Genomic DNA, 27,958 nt, shown 5'->3' with positions numbered 1-27,958 from the left:
TTAGGTCTTCCTGTAGTTCCTCCGTTCGTCCACTGGGTTGCAGTAATGGTGCGCCGGAAGCAGCAGAGGCAACGAAGAAGATGGGTCATGGCGGTTCAGGTGGAGTTGAGTTGTTTGGAGACTTTTCCGTCACACCTCAGTCCTCTGGATGTTTTGATGTTTAAATCACACTTGGACTCGGTCTTCCTAAAGCACACGGATCCGCCGATCGTCCTCTTCACCCCGAAGCGGCCTCAGGGCTTCGGCAGGTCGGGCATTTTTCTGCGCGTTCATCAGACTACCGAGGAGGACACGGCTGACTGCCCCAGAGTCGACCCGGAGTCAGCGCGACGGGTTCGTCTGTTCACCAGCCGGTTCTTCCTGCGGCACCACGGGCTCCAGCGGTTCAGAAGTACCGGAACCGTCCGGGCTGCGGAGCCGGTCAGCCTGCACAGAGTCATCCTGGGAGCCTGCAGCAGACAGAGCCTCCGCCTGACCGGAGCGGAGCGCTTCACCGGCAGGCTGCTGGAGCTCTGCCGCTCGGGACATTGGCTGCTGGCTCGGCAGGGAGACCCGCTGCTGCTTCCCCGCCATCCGACACTGGGAGAGGACCCGGGACAGGTGAGGGTCAGGACTGTTAATGTGGCTGTGCGGGCTTAGCTAGCAACAGAAGTGAACACTATTACGGATGGAGGCAGGGGCGGACTGGGGAGAAAAACTGGCCCGGAAGTTCCTAACAGACTGGCCCACCTACCGCTGCTTGGTTAAAAAAAATATATATATGAGTGTATACACACACATAGTTACATTGATAATATGAGATGACCAATGTAATTTAATGCTACAACATACATGTATAGATATATATCCAAATGGGGAACTATAACAAAGCCACATATTTTTTTGCTGTCAACAAAGTAACCTTTGAACTTAACAACTTGAACCTGAAAAAAAAGAGTGGAAGAAAGACTGGAAAGCTCCTGCTTTTGTAAACCTACATTATTTACTCTATGTGTAGCCTCTGCAGCAACATCTTTTCTGTTACACCATCTATTATCTTATGCTCCAGCATCTTTAGTACATCTGGCTGAGGCTTTCATGCTCATGGCTACTCAAGGTGCTGTTGTGAAAGAGAGGCCCTAAGCCTGTTTGATTAATTTTAGCGTGGAAAAGCTTCTTTCACGAGCTACCTGTGTTACAGGGTGAGAAGAAACTTGTATGTAAGCCCCATGATGCTGTATGCATTTGTAAGGAGGTTGTATTGCCTCAGAACATGATGGCAGCAAAATGGACAATTGTTGCAAGATGAACAGTTTTTGTAAATTATCTCCACTTCATCTTCAGCATCCTGTGGTCCTTCTTTTGTTTCCTTTATTGCATATCCTGCATATTGTTTTAGTAGCCTGGGCTTATTGGGACGAGTTTTTCTGATCTTCATTGTCAGCTCAGCTGGCCGGCCCTGCAGCACTTGTTCATGTGTTACAGATCAGCTCTGCGGCCGCACGCAGCAGAGCTGATCTGCCTGACTGGAGTGGAGGAGAGGTAGAGAAGCCATTTGATATGGCATAGTTTGGGGCACAATGGCCCAGCAAAACATCAGCGCCCCAGAACCTGTCACCTCTTACATACTTGCTGTTGCACTCGCCCTGCCAGTGGTTCACCCCTGGGGATTTCCCCGCTAGCCCCGTATGCCAGTCCGCCCCTCTTGTCATTGCATATGCAAGTATACGCAGGTTATCCGGGCCGGTCCCAGGGGCAGGAGCCTAAACAGAGGAACCCAGACCTCCCTCTCCCCAGGCACCTCCTACAGCTTATCTGGGGGAACACACCGAGGCCTTCCCAGGCAGGCTGAGATCTGACTAGGATGCCTCCTGGGTGAGCATCTCTGGGCTGGCTTTTGGGACATGGACCTTCACCTCTCTGGTGGGGAAAGATCCTGAGCTAGTGCCTAAGGTTGAGAGAGACCAGCTAGATATAGTCAGGCTCACCTCAAGGCACGGGCTCTGGAACCAGTCTCCTGGAGAAGGCTGGAGTCTCTTCCAGTCTGGAGTTGCCCTCGGTGATAGGTGGTGGGCTGGGGTAGGTGGACGAGAAAATTGTTTCCCTGCGCCTTAAGGCCAAGTAACAGGTCGAGACTGTCGTTTGCGTTCAGCGACAGTTCAGTGGGGTGCCCCATCTGGTGACTCTGTGGTCCTACTGGGAAACCAATGCTCACGTGGGCAACGATAGTGAGACCTGGATTGTTAATTTATTTATGTTAATGCAAAATGTTTTATTCTTTCGTGGTTTCATTGTTCTGTCTTTTTGTCAGTGCCACGTCTTCAAACCATATAGCAGGTCTCACTACCATCCTGTAAACCTTTCTTTCACTCTTGCTGCTATCCTTCTGTCACAAATCACCCCGACACTGGTCTCCACCCACTCCACTCTGCCTGAACTCTCTTCTTCACCTCTCTTGTGCTTCACCTCTCAGTTGCCTTGGATAGCTGACTCCAGATATTTAAACTCATCTATCTTCTTTGCATCTTCACTATTAGACCTACACCTGTCTCCGTCTCATTCACACACGTATTCTGTCTTCTCTCCAGAGCATACGTTTTCTTCCACCTGCCCCCTACTTTCGTAATTTCAATTATTTTTTTTATTTATTTATTTTTTTATTGAAGAAACAAAAAGGAAGTTTCAGTTAGGTCACTTAAAAGGAAGAAGCCCACGAGATTTCCCCAATGAAAATAATGATGTGAGATGGATGGATGGATGGAAGTTAGTTCAGTGAAAATCGAACTTTTATCAGTTTCTTACTCTCTTGGTGTGCTCAGTTGCACCACTAGATGGGGCAGTTGCATTTCAGTGCAACTGCAAGCGACCTTAGCGCAGTGATGTCAAACGTGCCCTCCGTGCATCAGAACTGGGCTTAAGATAAGATAAGATAAAACTTTAATGATCCCACGACGGGGAAATTTGTGCATTACAGCAGCTCAATACAGAGAAAAAATGAAAAGGATGAGTAAGAACAAATAACTAAACTAAAAACTAAAACTAAAATTCAATAGAATAAAATAAAATAGCAAAAAACTATACACATATACATAAGCACTATATACATAAATATATATATATCAGTGTCAATACCCACATTTACATATACACACATATACACACACGTCAAACACTATATAAAGATATCAAAATATTATATACATTTGTAGCCGGTAAGGTACACAGCATACACGGTATGCATTATATGGGTGAGTGTAATAAATAAAATGTATCTGACTGTATGGATAAAGTGATGGCAGAGTAGGTAAAGTGTCCAAGTGACTCAAGACATTATGATGTGTTATACAGTCTAACTGCTGTTGGGATGAATGACCTGTGAAAGCGCTCCTTCCTGCAGCGAGGATGTTTCAGTCTCTGACTGAAGGAGCTGCTCAGTTCCCCCACGGTCTCATGCAGAGGGTGATGGGGGGTTCATGATGGATGTCAGCTTTGCTAACATCCTCCTCTCACCCACCACCATCACAGACTCCAGAGGACATCCCAACACAGAGCTAGACCTCCGCACCAGTTTGTCGATCCTGCTCCTGTCCCTTTCGGTGCATCCACCCCCCCAGCAGGCCACTGCGTAGAAAAGGGCAGATGCTACCACTGAGTCATAAAAAGTCTTTAACAGAGTCCTGCAGACACCAAAGGACCTCAGTCTCCTCAGCAGGTGGAGTCGACTCTGGCCCTTCTTATACAGGACGTCTGTGTTTGTACTCCAGTCCAGCTTGTTGTTGAGATGAACACCCAGGTACTTGTAGGAGACCACTGTCTCAATGTCCTTTCCCTGGATGTTCACCAGTGCTGTAGGGGGTGGCTTCCTCCTGAAGTCTATGATCATCTCCTTCGTCTTGCTGGCGTTGATTTGGAGTGCGTTGTTCTCACACCAGCCGACAAAGTCACTGATGACCCCCCTGTATTCCTGGTCGTTCCCATCTGATACGCATCCGATGATGGCCGTATCATCTGAGAACTTCTGTAGGTGGCAATGATCTGAATTGTACCTGAAATCTGAGGTGTACAGACTGAACAGGAAGGGTGAGAGGACAGTGCCCTGTGGCGCCCCCGTGCTGCAGACTACTACATCAGACACACAGTCATGGCACCTCACATACTGTGGTCTGTTGGTGAGGTAGTTGATGATCCATGCCGTCAGCTGCTTGTCCACTCCGGCTCCCTCCATCTTCCCTCTCAACAGTGCAGGCTGGATGGTGTTGAAAGCACTGGAGAAGTCAAAGAACATGACCCTCACAGTGTTCCCTGCCTGCTCTAGGTGAGAGAGGGATCTGTGCAGCAGGTAGATGACGGCATCGTCCACCCCGATGCCAGGCTGGTAGGCAAACTGCAGGGGGTCCAGCGCTGAGCTCACCAGTGGGCGGAGGTGGTGCAGGATGAGCCTCTCCATGGTCTTCATCAGGTGAGAAGTCAAGGCCACAGGTCTGTAGTGGTTGGACTCCCTGGGATGTGCGATCTTTGGCACTGGAACTATGCAGGAAGTCTTCCACAGTTCAGGAACCTTCTCCAGATTCAGGCTCAGGTTGAAGATGTGCAGGACCACCTGACAGAGCTGGTCTGCACAATCCCTGAGCAGTCTGGGGCTGATTCCATCTGGACCCGCTGCCTTCCTGATCTTCGTCTTCCTGAGCTGACTTCTCACCTGATCAGCTGTGAGGTGGATGTGAGGCTGGGTTTGGGTGGTTGATGGGGCTGGCTCCGCTGTGGGTGAGGGTGAGGAGAGCGCAGGCAATGATGGCATTGCACCAGGAGAGAGGGGGGTCAGCATAGGGAAGGGGGCAGATGGGAGCTGAGGGGTGGGGGAGGTGGTCAACGACCCAGAGTCAAATCTATTGAAAAACAGATTCAAGTTGTTAGCCCACCCCCGGTCAGCAGACACTGTGGCTCCTCCATTGTCCTCAAAGTGGCCAGAGATTTTTTTCATGTTTCTCCAGACTTCTCGGACTTTGTTATGTTGGAGCTGTTCCTCCATCTTCCTCCTGAAGCTCTCTTTGCCTCTCCGGATCTTGTATTTTACATCCTTTTGCACTCTCCTCAGTTCCTCCTTGTCTCCAGATCTGAAGGCCCTCTTCTTCTCGTTCAGCAGGGCCTTCAGCTCTGGGGTCACCCACGGTTTATTGTTGGAGAAGCACCGTACCTTCTTGGTTGGCACAGTGTTCTCCACACAGAAGTTCATGTAGTCTGTGATGCAGTGGGTGAGGGCGTCGATGTCCTCACCGTGAGGCCTGCAGAGTTCCTGCCAGTCTGTACATTCAAAACAGTCTCTCAGGGCCTCACTGCAGTCCTCAGACCACAGTCTTATTGTCTTCTTGGTGGGGGGTTTCCTCTTCACAATGGGGGTGTAGGTGGGGTGAAGAATGACCAGGTTGTAGTCTGAGTGGCCAAGCGGGGGTAGAGGTGATGAGCTGTAAGCCTCCTTTGTGTTAGCAAACAGCAGGTCTAGAGTTTCATTGTCCCTTGTGTGGCAGTCGACATATTGGGTGAAGTTAGGGAGAGTGGAAGAAGGTGAGGCATGGTTGAAGTCCCCAGAGATGATAATCAGGGACTGCGGATGTGCCGTCTGTAACTGAGAGACGGTGGTGTGGATGTCCTCACAGGCTGCTGTAGCGTCGGCCGACGGCGGGATGTAAACAATTAACACAATAACATGTGAAAACTCCCGGGCCAGGTGGTATGGCCGAACGCTAACCGCTAACAGTTCAATGTCTTTGGTACAGCGCTGTCCTTCACAGTGATGTGTCCTGGGTTACACCATCTCTCATTAACGTACATCGCCAGTCCCCCACCTCTCCTCTTACCACTCTCCCTCATGCTCCGGTCCGCTCTCACCAGCTGAAAGCCCTCCAATGTTACGACGGAGTCCGGTGTGTGATCCGTGAGCCAAGTCTCCGTGAACAGCAGGAGGCTGCTCTGCTGGTACTCCCACTGCAGTCTGGTTAGCGCCGCCAGCTCTTCCATCTTGTTGGGTAAAGATCTTACGTTACCCATGAGAATAGATGGAATGCTCGGTTTGTACCGTCTCCTCCTCTCCCGGTACTTCGCTCCAGCTCTGCATCCCCTCCTCCGACGCCGTAATTCCTTCAGAATCCCTGTTGCACAGGGCTAACAGCTGATCCCGGCTGTAAACAATAGAGTGGCTCACCGGTTCTCCAGATGAAGTGGTGAAAAGTCCCAAAAATAAAGGCATTCTTGATTCTTGATTCTTGATTCTTGAAAAAGAGTATAAGGAATGCCACTACTCTAATGAAACTTCGCAGGTCCATGACGGGTTTGATATCTAATATAACTACGAAACTAAGAGTCTGAAAGAAAAACTAAAAACACAAGAAAAACACACAAGAAAGGGAAGTAACCTGGGAGCTGCAGTAACAGGCTGCCTACCGTGGCGCCATCTTGGGGGAAAAAAAAAAAAAAAAACTCTGAGTTTCTCGCTCCAGCTGATCAGTTAGTTCAGACATATCTTATGGAGGACCAAAACTGACACACACACATATATATATATATATATATATATATATATATATATATATAAAAATAAATGAGTGTGCCTCATCTGTCTAGTCTAGCAAAACAATTTCACACAGATTTTGAGTGAGCAGGTCACATGAAGAAAAATCACAATTTTTGACTAAAAAAATCCTAAAAAATATAAAAAGGCTTAAAATGGAACGAAAATGAGTGTGCTCCCTGTATCGGATCAACTGTGAGCTAGATGCCGCTAACTCCGCGGAGCTTGAATATCCAGTATCCAACTTGAAACTAACTTCACCACGGTGAGCGACCGAGTCATCCAGGTCCATAATCGCACAGTTTTAGCGTTGTTATAGCCAACAGTTACTGCTGAGTTATGAATTAAAGACAATCTCTTGCTCATCCTTTCAACGCTGTCGTATCAAGATTAACGCAAGAGCGTTAGTTACACAAGCACACCTGGTTAATGCCATGTTGTCCCAGTACTCTGCTCAACAACACAACACACACATATGCATCCATCTTTATTTGTAAATAGAACCTGATATCATATCTGGTCATAACGTGTTTGCCTCAAACAATGCAAAGATGTTTCAGATCAGTGTGTGAGCGTGTGCGTGCAGGTGTGTAATTGAAAGCATTGCACTTTTCCAGGAGAAGGCGCTATAATTGAAGCTTCGAGTAATTAACCTATTTTCAAACCATTTGGCTCAAATGGTTCAGTGCTTCACAAAAGCTTCATTTTCTTATCACTAGAGACAGGGGCGGGCTGGGGTTGAAATTCAGCCCGGGAGCTTGGTTTGGAGAGGCCTTTTATCTGATCATACAACGGAGCAGCAAAAGGGGGGAAAAGACCCCCCCCCCCCAGCTCCTGGGCTGCAGTGTTAATTTTGACAGCAAATTTTGATTTAGTTTTAGTCATAGTCTTGTGAGGAAAATGTAATTTAGTTTTAGTCATAATTTAGTCATTTGAATAGTTTTAGTTTTAGTCTAATTTTAGTCGATGAATTATCGTACAAATTCAGTCGACTAAAATATAAAGGGTGTAAAATGTAAATGCTTTTTCTTCAGTTCCCTTGAAGTAGTCTTTATACACACTTACACAAAATTAAACATTTATTCAAAGTTATGGAATATTATTAATAATATTAACATTAGCGTTTCACCTGCTTCCCACACACCTGATCATTAACACCACCTTACTGAGATAATCCGAGCGTTTTACAGCAGGACGCTCTGAAAGGTACAGGGCAGTGTTCAGGACTAAGATTATAAAGGCTAATCCACCGCGGTGTGGAGATTTTCTCTAAACACAAACTGGGAAAAACACTTTACCCTGCATGACATTAAAATGCTGACCTTTGCATGGAGATCTGGGTGACTGGTTTGCAGATGTCGTTTTTACCCGAGATAGTCGCCCCACATGGTTTACACATCGTTTAGTTTGTCACAGCATCAAAGGACAAATGTGTCCATACATCGGCTCTTCTCTTTCTCCCTGCTGACATTGGTTACATAACTTAGTTCTGTCAGAAGGAACGACCAATCACAGGCTAGTTTGGTCTTCCCGGGTTTAGAGCAAATTTGCGCAACTGTGATTGGATTGGATGTTTTCCTGACAAGCATTGTTTTCATTCGCTGACAAAAGTGTCAATTAATTTCGTCATCATTTTTATCCTTTTAGGTAGTTTTTATTTAGTTATCGTCTCGTTTTCGTCATGAAAAAAAGGGTCGTTGACGAAAACTAATATTTATTTTAAAAAACACACTCAGCTGTAATTTTGCCGATGAGAAAGAGAAGCGGAAATAGCTGCAGCTGATAAGATATGTTACAATCATCTTTAATAGTGAACAGTCATTAGTTATGCCATTGCTGTTTATTTAGGAGCATTTGGACCCGGAAATTATGTCAGACTTAAAGACCGGATTAACACTGCTGGGCTGTGCTTGTAGCCCCTCCTGATGAAAAAAGAGCCAGCTCCTGTCATTCACTTAGCGCCGAAACGTTCGCGACCGACCATCACTGTCTGCACCTGTGGCCGCGCGAGCATTGCTGTGCTTAATTGGGTAAAAAAATAAATAAATAAATAAAAAAATTCTGATCACTGGCCGTTCGGGAAAACTCCCGAACCTCCCGATGGCCACCACGCCCCTGGATGGAGGTAAAACCAGAATAATTTCTAAGGGTCCGCTTTAAAATTCCACTGAGGTGGGACCTAAATATCCCACAATGACGGAGCCCACAGTATCTTTGATCACGCTGATAGAAAACGTCATATCATTGTTCCCTGACTCGCACAACGAGACAATCCTGCGGTCGATGCAGCCGATTCTGATTGGTCTGTTCAGCACCGCCGACTCCTCCTGTGTGTTTCCAGCTACTTCAAGTTTATGAATTTATCAGTGAGAGAAGAGCAATAATAATGATAACACCGGGACACGACCACACGGGGATTAACACATAACTTGCACAAGCATGAATGCCTGTTGTGCCAAAAAGTGTTTGTGTGCTGCTTACGTAGGGCACGTAGGCTCTACAGATTCAGTGCAGTCAGGCTGCGAGACAGAGGTAGGTGCTGAGCCGCTCCCAGACGGTGATGATGTATATTTTATCTGATTAGGTGCTTTTACTGTTCAGCTACTCAAACTCATTCTCTTGGCAGCAGTGAAGCACTTTCCGCTGAGCCACTGCTCGCTGCAGCTGTTTGCAAACCCCAAAAATGTCACTGCTATGTTTGTGTCTGTATTTGAGCTGTTTTCTCTTCTTCAGGTGCAGCAGCAGCTGTTGGAGCTGCTGGTGTTGGAGTGCAGTCCTGTAACACAGGGGAGGATCACAGCTGACACCTCTCTGGTTCTGACTGACTGCTGGGATTCAGTGGACCCCCCAGGTGCCCCCCCACCCTGCAGACCACTCAGACTCTGTGTGTCAGACTTCGCGCATTATGCCGATGACCTCGGTGCTGGACGATGTCTACTTGATAACAAGAGACTGCTGGGCTCTGGATTCTCAGGTGTCCTGCATGCGTTGGAGTGCAGGGTGGAAGTCCAGGTAATGGACACCCAGCAATGGCTTGAGATCAGAGATCAACAGGGAGCAGCTGTGGACATGGACAGCTGTGTGTTTGTGAGCAAACAGCTGCTTCTCAGACTGGGGCTCTTCAACCAGGAGTGGGTGAGGCTGTTGAGGCCCAGCAGATCTTCCAGAGCACCCACAGGAGAGGCTGATTTCATGGGGGGCGTCTGCAGAGAGAGGCTGGTCTCCGTAGTGGTGATGGATCTGGTGCTGAGTCCAGAACTACAGAGCCATGATAACTTGGGCTTCATATCACCGACTCTGTGGTTCAACATGACTGAAGGAGAAGTGATCCCTGTGAACAGCTGCATGCTCAGGATGAAGGTGCTTCAACACACTCTACAAATACCTCAGTAACCAAATAAGAGTTTACCCACAGTACAAAAACCAGTGGGTGAACTCCAGTTCTACATTCGTGGACTGCAGCTGGTGACAGTCGTTTTTGTTCTGCTCTGCAGCTTTGCTGAGCTTGGCAATCTGTTTGAATGCTGAGTAATTCTCCAGTTCACAGTGGATCATCAGAGCAGAAGAAATGCTGTCACCAATTGCAGCCCAAGCTCCCAGAGTTGGAGTTCATCTGACTGCAGGAAGTGACACTGCAGCTGAGTCACGTCAAGGACCACCACACCTAACTAGTGAGTGAGCCAGTATGCAAATCCAAGATGTAAGAGCCAGGGTGAGCTGATAAATTCAATTCAGTTCAGTTTTATTTATATAGCACCAAATCACACTAAGTCATCTCACAGCGCTTTATATTGTAAGGCAAAAACCCTACAGAGAAAACACAACAACAACACAACACCCTATGAGCAGCACTTGGTGACAGTGGGAAGGAAAAACTCCCTTTAACAGGAAGAAACCTCCATCAGAACCAGGCTCAGGGAGGGGGGGTCATCTGCTGTAAGGGGAGGGAGACAGAGATTAATAATAACTAATGATTAAATCTAGAGTGGGATATAAGCAGAGTGAAAAGAGGTTTAACCCTTTAACGCCGGGCGATCGCTGCTGAAGTGCCCGTTTCTTGCCCTCAATAGCGGTGAACAGCTGATTGAGACGTGGCGTATCAGCTCGGAGTCGGTTGATCAAAGGAACATTGATCAGCTGGCGTATTACCGTAACTCCACAACCGTTTGTCCTATAGAAAAAACGCAAAAGGTTCCTGAAAGCCCAGAAATTGCGCATCACAGCCATATAGGGGTATTACGGTATTTGTTGCCGGACGTCCGCGAACGGTGGTACTTTTGAAGTATGTCGTGTCACAGTGGACACATTCGGTGTCAAAGGGTTAATATGTGCATTGAAGGACATATCCTGGTCAAAAATGACTCCAAGATTTCTCACAGTGTTACTGGAGCCCAAAGTAATGCCATCCAGAGTAAGTATCTGGTTTGACACCATGTTTCTAAGATTTGTGGGGCCGAGTACAAGAACTTCAGTTTGATCTGAATTTAGAAGCAGGAAATTAGAGGTCATCCAGGCCTTAATGTCTTTAAGACATTCCTGCAGTTTAACTAATTGATGTGTGTCATCTGGCTTCATTGATAGGTAAAGCTGAGTATCATCTGCATAACAATGAAAATTGATGCAGTGCTTTCTAATAATACTGCCTAAGGGAAGCATGTATAATGTAAATAAAATTGGTCCTAGCACAGAACCCTGTGGAACTCCATAATTAACCTTAGTGTGTGAAGAAGACTCCCCATTTACATGAACAAATTGGAGTCTATGAGATAAATATGATTCAAACCACTGCAGTGCAGTACCTTTAATACCTATAGCAAGCTCTAATCTCTGTAATAAAATGTTATGGTCAACAGTATCAAAGCTGCACTGAGGTCCAACAGGACAAGAACAGAGATGAGTCCACTGTCAGAGGCTCTAAGAAGATCATTGGTAACCTTCACTAATGCTGTTTCTGTACTGTGATGAATTCTGAAACCTGACTGAAACTCTTCAAATAAACCGTTCCTCTGCAGATGATCAGTTAGCTGTTTTACAACTACTCTTTCAAGGATTTTGGAGAGAGTACTAAAGTTAAAGTGAAAGGAATACTTGGCTCTACAGAGCTCTGACTCTTTGTCAGCCTGGCTACAGTGCTGAAAAGAGACCTGGGGTTGTTCTTATTTTCTTCAATCAGTGATGAATAGTAAGAGCTCCTAGCTTCATGGAGCAACAAACTCTTTTGCCTGGCTAAATGAAGATCTTCTAAATTAGTGAGTCCCATCATCAGCAGTATAAACTCAGCCACCTACAACATTTCCAAGCACCTCGCCACATCTTGTCTCCACCTGTAGGCAACACACCCCATCACACTGACTTTAACCTGACTCCATGCATGTCTTTGGACTGTGGGAGGAAGCCAGATTACCCAGAGAGCATCTGCACAGACACGGGGAGAACATGTAGACGCCACACCTGGATTCGAACCCAGGACCTTCTTGCTGTAAAGCAGCAGTGCTAACAGCTGCACCACTGTGCTGCTTTTTAGTTTTTTTTTTATTTATTCATTTTTTTAACATGTCATCCCTCACTGCAGTCCATTTTCTTAAGGTACTGCTTTGTTGTTTAAAAAAGGAGGCTTTTTAAATTCTGTCAGAAGTGCTCACCTGTTCTGTCTCTTGTTGTTTTTGTCTCAGAGGTGGGAACCACCTTTTCCACAGCCCGGTGACTGTCGCTCTGACAGTTTCTGCCGCTCAGCTTCTCCACCATATGCCAGCGAGCTTCACATCCAGCTGGTCGCCTCTCCGCTGTACAACAACCTCGGCTGCTATGACAACTTGCTGGCTCAACATTTCAGTACATCCAGGTCGGCTGATTCACTCTTAAGCCACAGAGGGTGCAAACATCTCACACATTTCCCAAAGAATGGAGTATTTTATTCTAACCAGTTTGTCCTGGCTTTCCTCAGATTGGTTTCACCAGGAGACATCCTGACAGTTCCAGCTGAAAACCATCCAGACCTGCTTAAGAGCAACTCTGAAGGGATACACAGGTACCTCTCAAATGCCAAGAGCAGTTATTATTGATTAATTAAGGTTATACAAGTGCAGGATGGGGAGGACACCTAAACGTGATCAATATTTTCCAGGAGCACCTTTTTTATGCTCCTGCGCAGTATAAAATGGGAGGATATTGTTGTTATACTGTCCATCTGACCATGAGGTTTTACCTTTTCTGATCTATAAACTCAGAAACCACACGGAGCTGAGCCATGAAATCTGGCACGTGTTCTTTACTCTTCAAAGATGTGCAGCACGATATTCATATTCCTGGATGTTTAGTACCGTTGTACACTTTGGCTGTATTTACAAGAAGTGGAGAGTGATCAACATGGAGGATTTCAGGCTGCTAATGCTATGATAAAATATGCTAATGATATGCAGCCTCTTTCTCATGCCATGTGACTCCCCATGTATAGCAGCTGGCCTCGTCCCGAACAGCTGGCAGTAGCTGATAGTGAGAAACTTCCAGGTAAAGAGCCAGTTTGTTTATAGCAATATTTAAGGGGGGGGTGCGCTACCGGGGGGGCACGTCTGACCCCGGGGAACATGCTTTTTTTTTTTTTGCTGTACTAGAATAAAGTGAAATTGCACATCCACAGCATTAGGTGGCAGTGGCGCTCTCATTGTCAGAGAGTGCACAGTAAGTAATAGCTCTATGGTGCACTTTTTTTTTTTGCCTACTCACAGCGTAGCGCAGGCTCTGCAGCAAATATTTATAGTCATGCCGGAGAGTGGGGGGGGGTTGTAAAAGGTTTTTTCTTCCTGGGGGGGCATAACAGAAAATAACTGAGAAGCACTGGTTTATAGGAACATCAGTTCTAGGCTGCAGCCTGATTGATTAGCCCATGATGCCAACTTCTGATTGGCTGAGCATCGTCTAACACAATGGTCCCCAACCTTTTTTGAGCCATGGACCGGTTTAGTTTTAGAAAATATTTCCACAGACCGGCCTTTAAGGTGTGGCGGATAAACACGTCAAAATAAATGATACAACTGTGATATTTTCTAAGTATAATAATAAATGTGAATCTACTGTGTATGCAACTCTATTATCAGCAGTGTCCTCCTCACATCGCCACAGCATGAATAACATCCTCTCTGATCACCATGGTAATGTTTAAACATGCCTTCAAAGTAAGATACTCAGTCGGATTCCAATGGGTCATGGAATTTCATTCGACTTGTAAAAAAAAAAAGTGTAAGTTGGATAAACTCCGATTCTTCCAAATAGCCGACAGTTTAGGGTCTAATATCGAATTTTGCTGCAGTTTCTTCTGCTTCATCATCTTCTGCAAATTTTATAATCTCATATTTTAGCTCGTAAGTTTGTAGCTCACACTTGCCTCCTGCTGCCATGATTGTCTACAGTAAAATGAACTGATATAAACACTAAAGCGTCTCCAGGCGTTGTTAGTGTGTGTAGCTGTGCATGAACGAGCCGGTGCATGGAAGTGGGCAGACTGGAGCTGGGGAGGGCTTTAGCGCTAAACTCATCCGGCTTATGAATCACATTTAATTGGAAATGTATCACAGTGGGAGCAGATTTTCCATCCGAGGTAGGTGAAAATCCAACTGATTTAGGAGGTGATTTTATTGGAATTAACATCAGGAAAAATCAGGACCTCCAGAAGCCATCCGACAAGAGCGAAAATCCGATTTGTGCTACTTTGACTTCAGCGACTTTTACTGTATAAAGCGCAAGAAAAATGCAACTCACCGTAATGCTGAATCAGAGTGAGCCCTGAGCTTGTTTCTCTGCTACTCTTGTTTGTTAGCTTGTGGGTTAGCTGGGTTCGGCACACACCAACACAAGCTTTGATTTCACCTGGAGAGGCTGCAGACCAGAAGCATATTCACATGTCAAGAGGAAGTCCTAGAGGGATGTAACGGAGAGAATCCGTCCATTTTTCAAAATAAAACATTGTCTAGACTCAGATAATAAGTAAAACGGAAATAATTAAGTTATTTAGTCTTCAAGTGGCCTGGTACCAAATGACCCCTGGGCCAGTACCAGTCCGCGGCCTGGGGGTTGGGGACCTCTGGTCTAACATGTTGGTCAGGGATGACTCATGGCTATAAATAGTACAGACTATGACTCATTATTGAGCAATATTAAAGCCATACCTACTGCTCAGCAATATGCTCAGATGTAAACAACATGGTTGCCTTATGATTATAGTGATGTTATACATAATGCATTGATATCAGCAGATTATGTAGTAATATTCCTGTATACACATGAGTATATTATGATGTGAATATTTGTAAGTATGCATTATGTCTGGCTTATTGTTAGCATTATTTAAAATGTAATTTAGTCACACATACTTGTTAAACAGTAAATTGCAGTTCTGTGTCATTAAATGTCTGTGTGACCTTTGACCCCTGTTAGGTGTCCAGTGCTGTTCTTCAGGGTGCAGAAGGTGTGCTCATCTGCAGGGAGAGAAGGAGGAGGAGGAGCTTATCTGGCCAACAGACAGCGCACCTCACTCTATATGGTGAATACTGAGTGCTGACCTCATGTTGCATATTCATTTGAATCCTCTAATCAGTCTCTAATTTTTATGGTAGTTTCATTTTAATGGGGAGAGCCAGAATAAAAACCAAAAATCCAGAAAAGCACACATCACATGAAAGTTATTTGCAAATCAGTTTATAAGAATTTGATCCCTCACAACCCACAGATAGGCTGTGTGTCACATCACCTACACATACACCTGATCTCAGTTCGTTATGTGTTTAGAGCACACCTGTCCACAAATGTAATTTCTTCCATTCCACCCTCTCCACCACCATGGGCAAAAACCAAAGAGCTGCCAAAGGACATCAGGGACAAGACTGTACGAGGCTGGAATGGACTGCAAGACCATCAGCCTGAAGCTTGGTGTGGTGGAGACGCCTGCTGCGATTATTTGGAAATGGAAGAAATATTAAATGACCATCAGTCACCCTCAGTCTGGAGTTACATGCAAGATCTTGCCTCCTGGGGTGAGGATGATCATGAAAGGTGGTGGATCAGCCCAAAAATACACAGGAGAAGCTTCTTGATGATCTGAAGGCAGCTGGGACCACAGGCACCAAGAGCACCACTGGCAGCTTTACGCTCTAATGGACTGAAATCTTGCACCCCTGCTCAGGAAGGCGTATGTATTGGGGTGACTGTAACTCAGGGGGCAGAGCAGGTCATCTACTGATTGGAAGGTTGGTGGTTTGATCCCTGGTTGGTCCAAGTATCCTTGGACAAGATGCTGAACCCTGAGTTGCTCTCCGATGCGTTCATCGATAGAAGATAGAAAGCACTTAGACACAGAGAAAAGTGCTTGTGTGAATGTGCTCTGTTGTGTAAAGCTTTGAGTGCTCTAGTAGAAAAGCACTATATCAGAACCGGTCCATTTCTTAAGTTTGCCAGTGAAAATCTAAAGATCATAATGTCTTAACTAATTAGTCTCTGGTGCGCTCTGGTGTCTCCATGTGAGCGTTTCACCCTCATTAGGAACTAAAAATAGATCTGCCATAGAAACGTATCCAGGAGCACGCGCATGAATACCATGTATGACATCATTAAGCGTGTACAGCCCCTAGTTTTTCAACAAAAAGGCTGATAACGCAACAGCAGCACTGAAAATGTCGGCGTCACTTTAACGTGGATCTGTCCGCACACGGCGAAGTTTTCCAAACACAGTGGATGTTGCACATGTAGATCAAACAGATATTGAACCAATGAATATTATTTCAAGAAATAAATGTTGCACATTAGATTTTAGTTGTGTGAGAATTATTGCGCAGTGGGTTTTGGATGTGAACGCTCCTTTACTCTGAGCTCTGCGATGCCATCAGTGTGACTGTGGCAGGAAAGAAGCTTTTATGGGATCTGATCCTGTGTGTGACGATGCCGGCAGCCCTGCTGGTCCTCAGGCTGGATGCTGTGTGTTTGGGCCTGAGGAGAAAGTGGGCAGGGTGGTGTGGGTCTCTGATCATGTGCTGCGCCCTCTTTTTGCATCGTTGTGTGTAAATTGTGTCCATGGATAGAAGTTTAGTCTAGCTCAGCTGAGCCTTCCCGAGCAGTCTAATGATGTGCAGCTGGTTCTGAACCTTTTTCACAGTTACTGCGTTTCCACCGCCGAGGTGCCGGTGCTCGTGTCGGTTCCAGTGAACGCTTAAGAATGGGCCCATGTTTCCACCGCACTTTGTGAACTGCTCCTTTACGTATGAGTGTGGGCGGATCCTCGTCTGGACGCGAAGCCGAAGGTCACAAACGTGGGAGAACACGGTCTCCTTTCTTGTGCTGCAAATACGTTTTAGGGTCCAAACCAAACTACTGCAGCATCTGTGTGCAGCACAGAGGGAAACACAGACAGCGATTAGAGCAAGACGACAAGTACGCACTTTGTGTCCTTTTATCTGTGATATGAACTGATACAAAGCAGCAAGTTCAGCCTTAGAGCCCAACCTAATTCACAGCCGTGAAAATCGCTTCGCTTTTCTCATGTAATACACATGTAATATGGTAGAAAACTTGATGTCGAGACGGCAGAGTCACGCCCTTCTGCCGCTTTCGCCACACGTTCCTGGTTCCAGACCAGCTAGCTTGCGGGGCCGGAATTGAACCCGTTTTTCGGCCGAGCACCGAGTGCTTCCGCGGTGGAAAACCCGCCTAACGGTTCAAATTACGGCTCCGGCTCCGGAACCCTGTTGGTGGGAAAGAGGCCTGGGTGAGACACCGTCTGGACCTGCTGCTTTCCGGGGGTTCACCTGTTTCAGAGCCCTCAGAACCTGAGTGTGTGACCCCCGAGTGTGTATCATCAGGGTTACAGGGCAGTTTTGTGGGAGAGTCTGTTAAATCTGTCAAATCTAGCATTAAGATTTAAGATTAAGATAGTGTTTATTTGTCACATGCACAGTTATACACAGTACAATGCACAGTGAAATGTATTTTGTACCTGCAACCATATATACACACACATATATAAATAAGAAGAATAAAAATAAAAATAGGTAATTCACACTATACATTATACTCTATATACTATACACTATACACACTTTTACATGGAATTATAGATTATAATATTTACATTGTGCAATAATGGTCCAGTTAGGGCTCAGAGTTGAGCAGACGGATGGCTTGTGGGTAAAAACTCTTCTTCAACCTTTCAGTCTTAGCCCTCAGGCAGCGGTAACACCGGCCTGATGGGAGCAGGGAGAAGAGAGAGTGTCCGGGGTTGCTGGGCTGTTTTAGGATCTTCATGGCCCTCAGCCTGCACTGCTTGGTGTAAATGTCCTGCAGGTTGGGGAGGGTGGTTCTGATGGTCCGTTCAGCTGAACAAACCACCCTTTTTAGGGCCATGAAGTCCTGCTTGGTGCAGTTTCCCATCCAGGTGGTGATGCTCCCACGCATGATGCTCTCGATGGTGCAGGTGTAAAAGTTCCTGAGCACCTTGAGTGGGAGCTTGAAGTCTCTCAGCCGCCTGAGGAGGTAGAGACGCTGTCTGGCCTTCTTCACAGTGATGTTAATTCAATTCAATTCAATTCAATTCAATTCAATTTTATTTATATAGCGCCAAATCACAACAAACTGTCGCCTCAAGGCGCTTTGTATTGTGGGTAAAGACCCTACAATAATACAGAGAAAACCCAACAGTCAAAACGACCCCCTATGAGCAGCACTTGGTGACAGTGGAAAGGAAAAACTCCCTTTTAACAGGAAGAAACCTCCAGCAGAACCAGGCTCAGGGAGGGGCAGTCATCTGCCGCGACCGGTTGGGCTGAGGGGAGAGAAAGACATGCTGTGGAAGAGAGCCAGAGATTAATATCAATTAATGATTAAATGCAGAGTGGAGTATAAACAAAGTAAATAAGGTGAATGAGAAACAGTGCATTATGTGAACCCCCCAGCAGACTAGGCCTATAGCAGCATAACTAAGGGATGGTTCAGGGTCACCTGATCCAGCCCTAACTATAAGCTTTATCATAAAGGAAAGTTTTAAGCCTAATCTTAAAAATAGAGAGGGTGTCTGTCTCCTGAATCCAAGCTGGAAGCTGGTTCCACAGAAGAGGGGCCTGAAAGCTGAAGGCTCTGCCTCCCATTCTACTCTTAAGTATCCTAGGAACCACAAGTAAGCCAGCAGTCTGAGAGTGAAGTGCTCTATTGGGGTGATATGGTACTATGAGGTCTTTGAGATAAGATGGTGCCTGATTATTCAAGACCTTGTAGGTGAGGAGAAGGATTTTAAATTCTATTCTAGATTTAACAGGGAGTCAATGAAGAGAAGCCAATATGGGAGAAATCTGCTCTCTCTTTCTAGTCCCTGTCAGTACTCTAGCTGCAGCATTTTGGATCAGCTGAAGGCTTTTCAGAAAGCTTTTAGGACAGCCTGATAATAATGATGTGATGAGTCCAGGACAGGTCCTGTGAGATGGTCACTCCCAGGTATTTGTCCACTCTTTCCACCTCAGCACCACTGATGACAAGTGGATAGTAGTCCCTCTAGTTGCTGTTCCAGTCTGTGGCCGTAGCGATGTTTAGCCTCTTTCACCGCTCTGCGGACGTTGTATGATGCAGCCTTGTAGTCCTCCATGTTCCCAGAGGCGAGGCCGGAGTTGTAGGCAACGGTGCGGGACCTCAGGGCGTCGCGGACAGATTTATCCACCCACGGCTTCTGGTTGGGAAAAGTCCTGATGGTCCTCCTAAGTGACGTGTCATCAACAACTTTCCCAATAAATCCCACAACCGTTTCCGTAAACTCCTCGATGTCTCCGCCCACACTGCTGCGAAACATGTCCCAGTCAGTTGAATCCAACGCACCCTGCAGAGCGGCCTCTGTTTGATCAGACCACCGTGTCACTTCTCTCACAGCAGGGGGTTCCTGCCTGAGCCGTTGTTTGTATTTCGGCATGAGAAGGACAGAGGTGTGATCAGACTTCCCAAAAGGCGGAAGAGGCTTTGCTTTGTAGCCTTCTTTGAATGTAGAATAGCAGTGGTCTAGGGTCCTCTCTCCTCTGGTGGGGCAGTCGATGTGTTGAATAAACTCCGGTATCACCTTTTTCAAGTTTGCACTGTTAAAGTCCCCGGCTACGATGAGAGCCGCATCATGCTGGTTAGCCTGATAGGTGGAAATAGCCTCATGTAGCTCGGATAGTGCCGTGTTTGTGTCCGCCTGAGGTGGAATATAGACGGCGCTGAAGATGACCGAAGTGAACTCGCGGGGCAGGTAGTGGGGGCGGCATTTCAGGGTTAGGAGCTCCAGGTTAGGTGAACATGATTGTTTCAGAAGGACAACATTCCTACTGTCACACCAGTTGTTATTAATCATTAGGCACACACCTCTTGATTTTCCAGACTCACTCGTTCTGTCCGTGCGATGAACACTGAAGAACTCCGACGGCTGTACGGCGTGGTCCGGTATGAGGGGAGTCAGCCATGTCTCCGTGAGACAGATGATGTTGCAGTCCCTTATGTCCCTCTGAAACTGTATCCTGGCCCTGAGTTCGTCCAGCTTGTTATCCAGTGACTGGACATTAGCCAACAGGATGCTCGGCAGTGGCGTTTGGTGCGCTCTACGCCTCAGCCTCTCTCTTACGCCGGCTCTTTTCCCTCGGGGCCTTGTCCGTGACCTGGGGGCTCCGCGCCCTCCTTTGTTTGAGCTGGCCCACTGGAAACGCAGGATCTCCTGGGGCCAAGCCGGGTCGGGAGAAAAAGGTGTCAGAATACAGCCAGAGTGCTGTATTCTGATATTAAAAAGAGTCTGTCTGTCATACGTGATATGACACAGAGCAGGCGAAATTATAAAGTCGAAAATTAAAGCTAAAGCTAATATATACAAACAAAGCGTAGGAACAGGTACGACGGCTGCTAACCTCACCGGCGCCATCTTGTCATTAAAGCTGTTGACAGTCTGGAGGGGTGCTGTCTCTGAGCTCCGTGTCCGAGTTTCTCCTGTAGTGACCGATTGGATTCCCCGCCACATACTACGTGTTGTTTTCTAGATAAGAGCCTCCAAGATTTGGGGAATATGCCCTTTTAGCAGCTCTGATGGATTCACGTAGCTCGTAACGGGCCCACTTATATTTCTCGCTGTCCCCTGACTCGTGAGCCTCGTATCTGATCCTGATTTTCCTGGGTTAAACCATGGTTTTTGATTTGGGAACACACGGACAGATCTGGAGGGCACACAGATGGACATACACCAGCTGATGTAACCGCTAACTGTCTCTGTGTACTCATGTATACAAAGGACACACTTTTAGGTCCTTTGCAGCTACAGTTCTTATTTGTTGTCTTATTTAGGGCTCAGCTGGTTGCTGGATGCAGAGATCCGACCCACAGTGCAAACATGGCAGAATTATTGTGACACACAAACGAGACCTAAATTTAAGTTGTGACTGTTGGTTGGTCAGTGTGGTCGCTCTGACAGCTGTGTGTTTGTTTCTCTCTTCAGGGGGCATCTACGTGTATAAACAGCCCCGTCCCCGGCTGCTTTGCAGAGGGAGCATCTCTGTGGAGCAGTTTGTTTCCTCCTGGCCTCAACAAGACTGTGGACCTCCTCATCAGCACCATCCTGCCTTACCTGCAGCACAGGTAACATACCTGTCTCCTTGGATGTACAACAGGAAGCAGTAAAAACTATAAATCCACAGTAGGATCTGACATTTCTGTTCACATAAACAACTCCAGCAATAGAGGAATGCATGATGGGACATGTGGTTGCTGATGTTTCTCACATGTCTGGTTGTAGCTGCTCTCTGTCTAGTTGCACTGTCCTCCTTCATGGTGCTGCAGGAAGTGGAAAGATGACAGCGTTGAGAGTGGCAAGCGGCAGGCTGAACCTCCACCTGCTGAAGGCACGACAGCTGTGTTCAAGTTTTAAATTATAAAACAATTATACATCAATACATTTTTCTCAATTCCCCCCGTAGGAGAATATGTATTTTTAAAATAAAATGCAGAGGATTCTCACGGTTGGCTGCTTGTGTGCAGGTCGACTGTGTGACCTTGTGTGCTGACAGTCCTGCAGCCTCTGAGGCAAAGCTAACGTCAGCGTTTCAGAGGGCTGAGGCCCTGCAGCCCTGCATCCTGCTGCTCAGGAACCTGCAGCTCATCCTCAGGTCACGAGGGGCCACCGAGAGTGACTGCAGGGTCCAGGCGACGCTCTGCCAGCTGCTCAGCCGCGCCCCCACCAGGTCAGCGACAGCCTCTGATCCTCATTCAAAAATACTCGTCTGTCTCATCTAGTAGCTGATCTTCTTGACTGAAAACACAGGACTGCAGTTTGACTTGGCACCACGTGGACTGCTGATCAGTCAGCTCTGAGTATCCAGCTGGAAATGAAACCTGTGCACATGCTCGCTCAGCTTCGGTGTTTGTAATAAAACCAGCAGCCTCTTGGACCTGATTGATTCATGACTTTTAAGATATGAAATGTGTCTTTCAGTGTGGTGATGGTGGCAACTGTCTGCAGACGACGAGATTTGCCCGCAGGTGTTGTGGCAGCGTTTGTCCACCAGCTGGCGATAGAGAGTCCAACTGAAGAGCAGCGGCATGCCATGCTTTCCAGCCTGAGTCAAGACCTTCACTTGGGGAAGGATGTCAACCTGGAGAGTCTCTCCAGACTCACCACAGTGCGTAATGAGCCCCAGTTACAGTTAAAGTGTGTTAGCTGAAAGTATGTTGGGGGCCACACATGGGCCATAATAGAAGAGAGGGATGTTTGATTTGGCACATTTTTACACCACATGCGTTTCCTGATCCAAGGATTTTTGTCTCTTAATTCAGTGCAGATGTTCCTCCTTGTCTCCTTTTGTGCTCTGCAGGGTTTCGTGTTGGGGGATCTCAGAGCGTTGTTGGTTGAGGCTGGTAGAGCTGCCTGCCGGAGGCTCATCCACACCTGGTAACTAATACCTGGAGCTTTTGTTTGAAAGAATCAAGAAGAGTATCATAATGTGTAAAATATGCAGACAGTGAGCAGCCTGTAGTTCAGTGGCTGCTCTTTATGAAGCCCTCTTGTGTGTGCAGTGGTGGTCAGCAGCAGGAGGATCTGTGCTCCAGCGGAGTAGCTATCCTGAACCAGGACTTCACCTCCGCCTTGGAGATCCTGCAGGACGCCCAGTCCAAGGCCATCGGAGCCCCAAAGGTGACTAAAAAAGTTTAGCACAGTGATTTTTCTTGTTAATATTTTTGGTGTTTCCAATATGGCCACACGTGTTTATCCTGCACGAATGCTTCTCTGGCTGACTTTGGTGCTACTAAAGCAAACAGGAAGAACCAGAACCTGATTTTGGAAATCAAAATGAACTGCGACAGTAGGCAGCCATGTTTGTATGTGTAACCGTTTCTGTTTTATCTGTTTACAGTGAGAAAAGTTTTGGTTGTTTTCTTCAGACATTTCAGATACATGCAGGTCTTCATTTGTCACAGGTGCAGCTGAATAAATTAGAAAGAAGCTGCTGTTTCTTGTCTCATCATACTGTCGTCCTGTTTGCTGGTTGAACACTGTGTGAGCAGATCCCTCGTGTGCATTGGGACGATGTTGGAGGTCTGCAGCACGTGAAGAAGGAGATCCTAGACACCGTCCAGCTTCCTTTGCAGTGTCCTGAGCTCTTGTCTTTGGGTCTGAACCGGACTGGAGTCCTGCTGTACGGCCCACCGGGGACAGGAAAGACTCTGCTGGCCAAAGCTGTGGCCACTGAGTGCTCCATGACCTTCCTCAGGTGGGCTTTTTCACATGGAACTGTCCGAGCAGACAGAAAAGCACCACACCGAAACTCGTCCACATTTCTTTGCTACAAAATGCTGATTAGGAGGCTGAAACAAACTGATTGCACACTGACGCCTTTCCGTCTGCTGTTTCTGGTTTTAGTGTCAAGGGTCCAGAGCTCATCAACATGTATGTGGGTCAGAGTGAAGAAAACATCAGAGAAGGTTTTTGTTACTCTTTACATTCAGTTTTATTATTTATTATTTATTTCAGTTTCAAGTTAATGTCTTATACCTGAGAACACTGAAACTTCAGTGAAAGGATAAAGCTAAAGCTGCATTATTATGTTTCCTCCTAAACATGCATTGGTTAATATTTTTTCATTTACTGAATACCTTCCCATTATCCAAATGGATTTTAACCTAACTTAAAAAAATCTGACCCGTCCTGAGTGCCTCATTTGCCGTAGGGGAGGGATCCTCAAGTCCAGGCCTCAAGGGCCAGTGTTCTGCAGGTTTTAGGTGTGTCTTCAACACACCTGAGTCAAATATAGAAGTCATTAGCAGCACTCTGGAGAACTTGACTGCATACTGAGGAGGTAATTCAGCCATTAGATTCAGGTGTGTTGGATCAGGGACACATCTAAAACCTGCAGGACACCGGACCTCGAGGCCTGGACTTGAGGATCCCTGCTGTCGGGCCTCTTTCCTGCTCGCAGCATCAAAACACGTACGCTAATACAAACTTCATGCTTAGCAAGTGAGCAGGGTAAGGTTAGACAGCGAGCCGATGAATGGGTATCAAAATGTATCCATGTTAGCATGTAAGCTAACATTAGCTTACAAAGACAGGTTTGTTGTGTTGTCAGCACAGCGGCTCGTTCCCTCAGTTCACTGAATGGTTGTTAGGTTTCTGGGATTAAATCTGACCCTGAATTGTGCTTTTCTGGCTAATGTTAGCCAACGCTAGTGCATCTGCTAACAGTGATGAATTATATCGTGTAGCAAAATGCTGTCTCGAATGAATACGGTCAGATAATTAATCCAGACTCCCTGAGCAGCTCTGGATACTTGGCTGTGCCTTTTTAGCTCGGCTGTTTCAAAGAAAAAGTTGAGCTAATGTCAACAAAACGTTTAACGTTAGCATGGTTAGCACCATAACTCGAGAACTAGCTCACTGTCGATGTTCAAACTGACGCCGTAGAATCTTGGAAACCTTGACCTGAAGGTAAAGGTCAGAGGTCAATTTTTCTGAAAATCTTGTGAAGGTGATAACTCGAATCATGTGACCTAGGATGTTCAGATTCACACCATAGATGCGTACTGTTAGCTAGACCCATCAGACTGTACACGCTATCACGGGGCTACATGCTGTAATCAGTCATGTATTTAAATGACTTGATCAGCTGACATTACAAACTAACCATCACCAGATTGGTGCAGTGTAGCTAAGTAACTGGCTAACTATAGCCAGCATGGAAGCCAACATGGCAGTAGTTAGCTATTTAGCTGCAACTCTGCTCCACAGCATGTATCTGCCATCAGCTGAATCAACTTGTTGTAATTACACTAATACTTGGTATGCATCACATGACAGACAGTAATGATGGTCGGTCTGTCATCACTGCAGGATCTGCACGCAGATGCTAGCAGCAGGTTTTAAGCTGTTTCAGTATCAGATAGGTAGATTTTCGGAAACGGCAGCTCACCGTGAGTACTTTTGTGTCACAGTTTACAGTAAGAATGGTTTCCACAAACGTGTGTGAGAAGCATTAATTAATACAGAGTTTGTATGAATTTTATTTATATATTTGTGAATGTATGTCATCAGTTTTCCACAGAGCACGCTCAGCAGCTCCCTGTGTTATCTTCTTTGATGAGCTGGACTCTCTGGCTCCCAGCAGGGGGCGCAGTGGAGACTCTGGAGGGGTGATGGACAGGTGTGTACTCATTCTACATTTTTATTTAGTTTTATTGTTTTTCAGATTTTATGTTCTAAAGAAAAGAGTCCCGTCTGTGGCCTCCTGACCTTTGTTACTGAGTTCAGGTGTAAACTTTTAATCGCACCTCTTTGTTCAGAGTCGTGTCTCAGCTGCTGGCTGAGCTCGATGTGTTGCACTCATCTGCCGGGGTTTTTGTCATCGGAGCCACAAATCGTCCAGACCTGCTGGACCAGTCGCTGCTGAGGCCTGGCAGGTCAGAGCTCTCACTCACTCACTCACACACACACACACACACACACAGAGTTGTGTTTCTGTCACTTCAGAGGCCGCTGCAGTGGCTCCAAAAACAATCAGTTCTTAATGAATCCTGAAAAATGATCCTACTGCTCACTTGATTCATGACTTGATTAACCAGTAACATTTTCCTGATGAGTTTTTGTTCACATTGCTCGATTCAGTGCTTCTTCACTAAAGCAAGCATGGGTCCTTTGTGGCTGGGTGACAGATCGATCTTTGTGGTTTTGGTGTGTCTGAATCTCTCCTGCACCGCGTGTCGTCTTAGGTTTGATAAGCTGGTCTACGTGGGAATTAATGAGGATCGAGTTTCCCAGCTGCAGGTTCTCCAGGCCATCCTCAGAAAGTAAGAATAGCAGCAGGGCCGTGAGTATGAACAAAAACAGACACCAACCTTTTTTCCACCCACAGATTTCAAACATGTTTCGGCTTCAATCCAGCGAACCAGTTAAAAACAAATCTTATACCTGCCTGGTTTCTGTGAACATGTGGACTCGTTCATGGACAATTATAATGCACAGAACACAGTTAGCTATAACTTCACTACGTTCCACGGTTAGCTGCCACTGTTTGATAAGCCAGGTTACCAAAGCTTGTTTTAAATTAGCTGATCTTATACACTCAAGACTGTATTTAAAGTGTTGTAGAATAAAGCACTTTATATTTATTTCAAGTACAAAACTGTAGTAATCCAGAAGCCCCCAGAGAGCACAAACCTCTGCAGGGCAGCGCCCCCTCTGGCAGCTTTTCCTCTGACGGGAACAGAGTTGGATTCATATTCATTTAGTTTTCTTTGAGCTTTTGAACGTTAGTAAAATCCGATCAGGCAGCGTGACATCCTGGATAACTGGGCTGTAAATAACATGAATTATAAGCTCATTATGTAATATTATACTGCAGTATATTTCTGTCCAACCAGGCAGCTCATCCTTTCCTGACACTTTCCTTAAAGATAAAACACATGTTGGGGACAGCTTGAAAGTGAGGTCAGAGGTCACATGTATTATTTATATCCCCATATGCCTGCATATTTCCTAAATGTTGTGAATACAAACAAAGCAGCAGAGCTTGAAATATAAATAAGACCGTGTATCATGTGACCAATAAACCTCATCTAAGACACTTTAAGAAAGTTTGACCTTTGACCTTGAGCACCTCAAAGGTAAACGTCTCCTTATGCTCACAGGATGATGGACAGGCGTGTGTCATCGTACTGAGGCTGGAAGTGATAATGGAGTGAACAGAGGACTCTGTGCTTCCTCTTTGGAAACTCACTGCTCCTTCTTGATTCCAGGTTTCAGGTAGACCCCGCTGTGAACCTGCAGGAGGTGGTGGACTGCTGCCCCGCCCACATGACCGGTGCTGACCTGTATGCTCTTTGTTCAGATGCCATGACAGCAGCCATCAAAAGGAAGATCTCCCTCATCAATGACAGTGAGGAGAGACAGACACACACACACAGTGACCTGTTATCCACAAACCGTGCAGAGCCCCCCACCACTCAGACAGATAAGACCCTTATTGTTATTTGGGGCAGATTTAAGGTGGAGACTGAGCACTGAGCTTTGGTGCCTCTGAAACGGAGATCTGATTATGATCATTCCTGAAGTATTTGATCTTCTATCAGAAATTAGTGGAAATATGGAGGAATCATAGGCTCGAGTGAGCGTTTCACTCTTTTTCACGTTCATGCTGCTTCTATTTGAGCAGTGGTTATCAGACGTTTGTGTTGTGTGCTGGGGTACAGACAATGTTTTCGAAGCCACTCTGTTCCTCTTCTTTCGATCTTTGTTGGTCCCCTCTGGTTGTGGTTCACACTGGTGCTCCTGCGCTGGTGCAGGTTGTATTTTTAGCCTGTTTACAGCTGATGTTGGTCTGACAAACATCACTTTTCCAAATCTTTAAGCTTGTTGAACATGTGATCAGGAAATGGCTTTTAAAAGTTTAGTTTATAGTTTCTGTGACCTTGATACAGCGGCTGCATCAGTCACTGTAATTAATCTCTGCAGACTGAGACCATTAAAATTTTAATAGCAGTCTTCAGTACCCATCTGTATCATCACACTGCAGGACAGTGATGACTTGTCTGTCTCTCCCCGCCCCCTCTCTCCCTGTCAGGTCTGGATTCAGAGGACTCTCCGGTCTTCCTCTCCATCGAGGATTTTTCCACTGCTTTAGAAAACTTCAAGCCGTCTGTTTCTGACCAGGAGCTCCTGCGATACAAAGACATTCAACAAAAACTAACTGCAAAGTAGAAACACACAAACTGTTGTGCGTCTTTGCATGTATGTCAATAAAGTTGTAGTCACAGTCTTTCTCCATCTGGCTCACTTTAATGAAGAGAACACAGTGCAGCAGACAACTTGCACATTACAGGGAAATCATTGGCAGAACCTACAAAGTAGGTGACGCAGTACTTAAAACCTTTGTGGTTATCACCATAAAC

General features: G+C 46.2%; 1 protein-coding gene across 1 annotated transcript; it reads left to right on the top strand.

The window, feature by feature from the left end:
- The first annotated feature begins 60 nt into the window (after positions 1 to 60).
- Positions 61 to 27,831, top strand: pex6 (peroxisomal biogenesis factor 6). The gene is made up of 18 exons (XM_030742913.1): positions 61 to 600; positions 9,278 to 9,904; positions 12,217 to 12,386; positions 12,489 to 12,572; positions 14,975 to 15,080; positions 21,021 to 21,160; positions 21,318 to 21,423; positions 21,560 to 21,762; positions 22,014 to 22,200; positions 22,393 to 22,469; positions 22,595 to 22,712; positions 23,084 to 23,289; positions 23,439 to 23,500; positions 25,107 to 25,215; positions 25,355 to 25,471; positions 25,781 to 25,858; positions 26,807 to 26,946; positions 27,631 to 27,831. The coding sequence occupies exons 1-18, from the start codon at positions 88 to 90 to the stop codon at positions 27,765 to 27,767; spliced, it is 3,180 nt and encodes a 1,059-aa protein (XP_030598773.1). The 5' UTR covers positions 61 to 87; the 3' UTR covers positions 27,768 to 27,831.
- Positions 27,832 to 27,958: the final 127 nt, after the last annotated feature.

The sequence above is a fragment of the Archocentrus centrarchus genome, chromosome 1, assembly GCF_007364275.1.
Source record: "Archocentrus centrarchus isolate MPI-CPG fArcCen1 chromosome 1, fArcCen1, whole genome shotgun sequence".
NCBI classification, from domain to species: Eukaryota; Metazoa; Chordata; class Actinopteri; order Cichliformes; family Cichlidae; genus Archocentrus; species Archocentrus centrarchus.
The sequence above is the reverse complement of the archived record's forward strand: the minus strand, read 5'-3'. Positions and strand labels throughout refer to the sequence as shown.

Coding starts and splice junctions, on each gene's coding strand:
- pex6 (XM_030742913.1), top strand. CDS start 88: ATGGCGGTTCAGGTGGAGTTGAGTTGTTTGGAGACTTTTCCGTCACAC. Junction 22,713..23,083: donor AGGCCATCGGAGCCCCAAAG/GTGACTAAAAAA, acceptor CTGTGTGAGCAG/ATCCCTCGTGTGCATTGGGA. Junction 25,216..25,354: donor TCTGGAGGGGTGATGGACAG/GTGTGTACTCAT, acceptor CTCTTTGTTCAG/AGTCGTGTCTCAGCTGCTGG.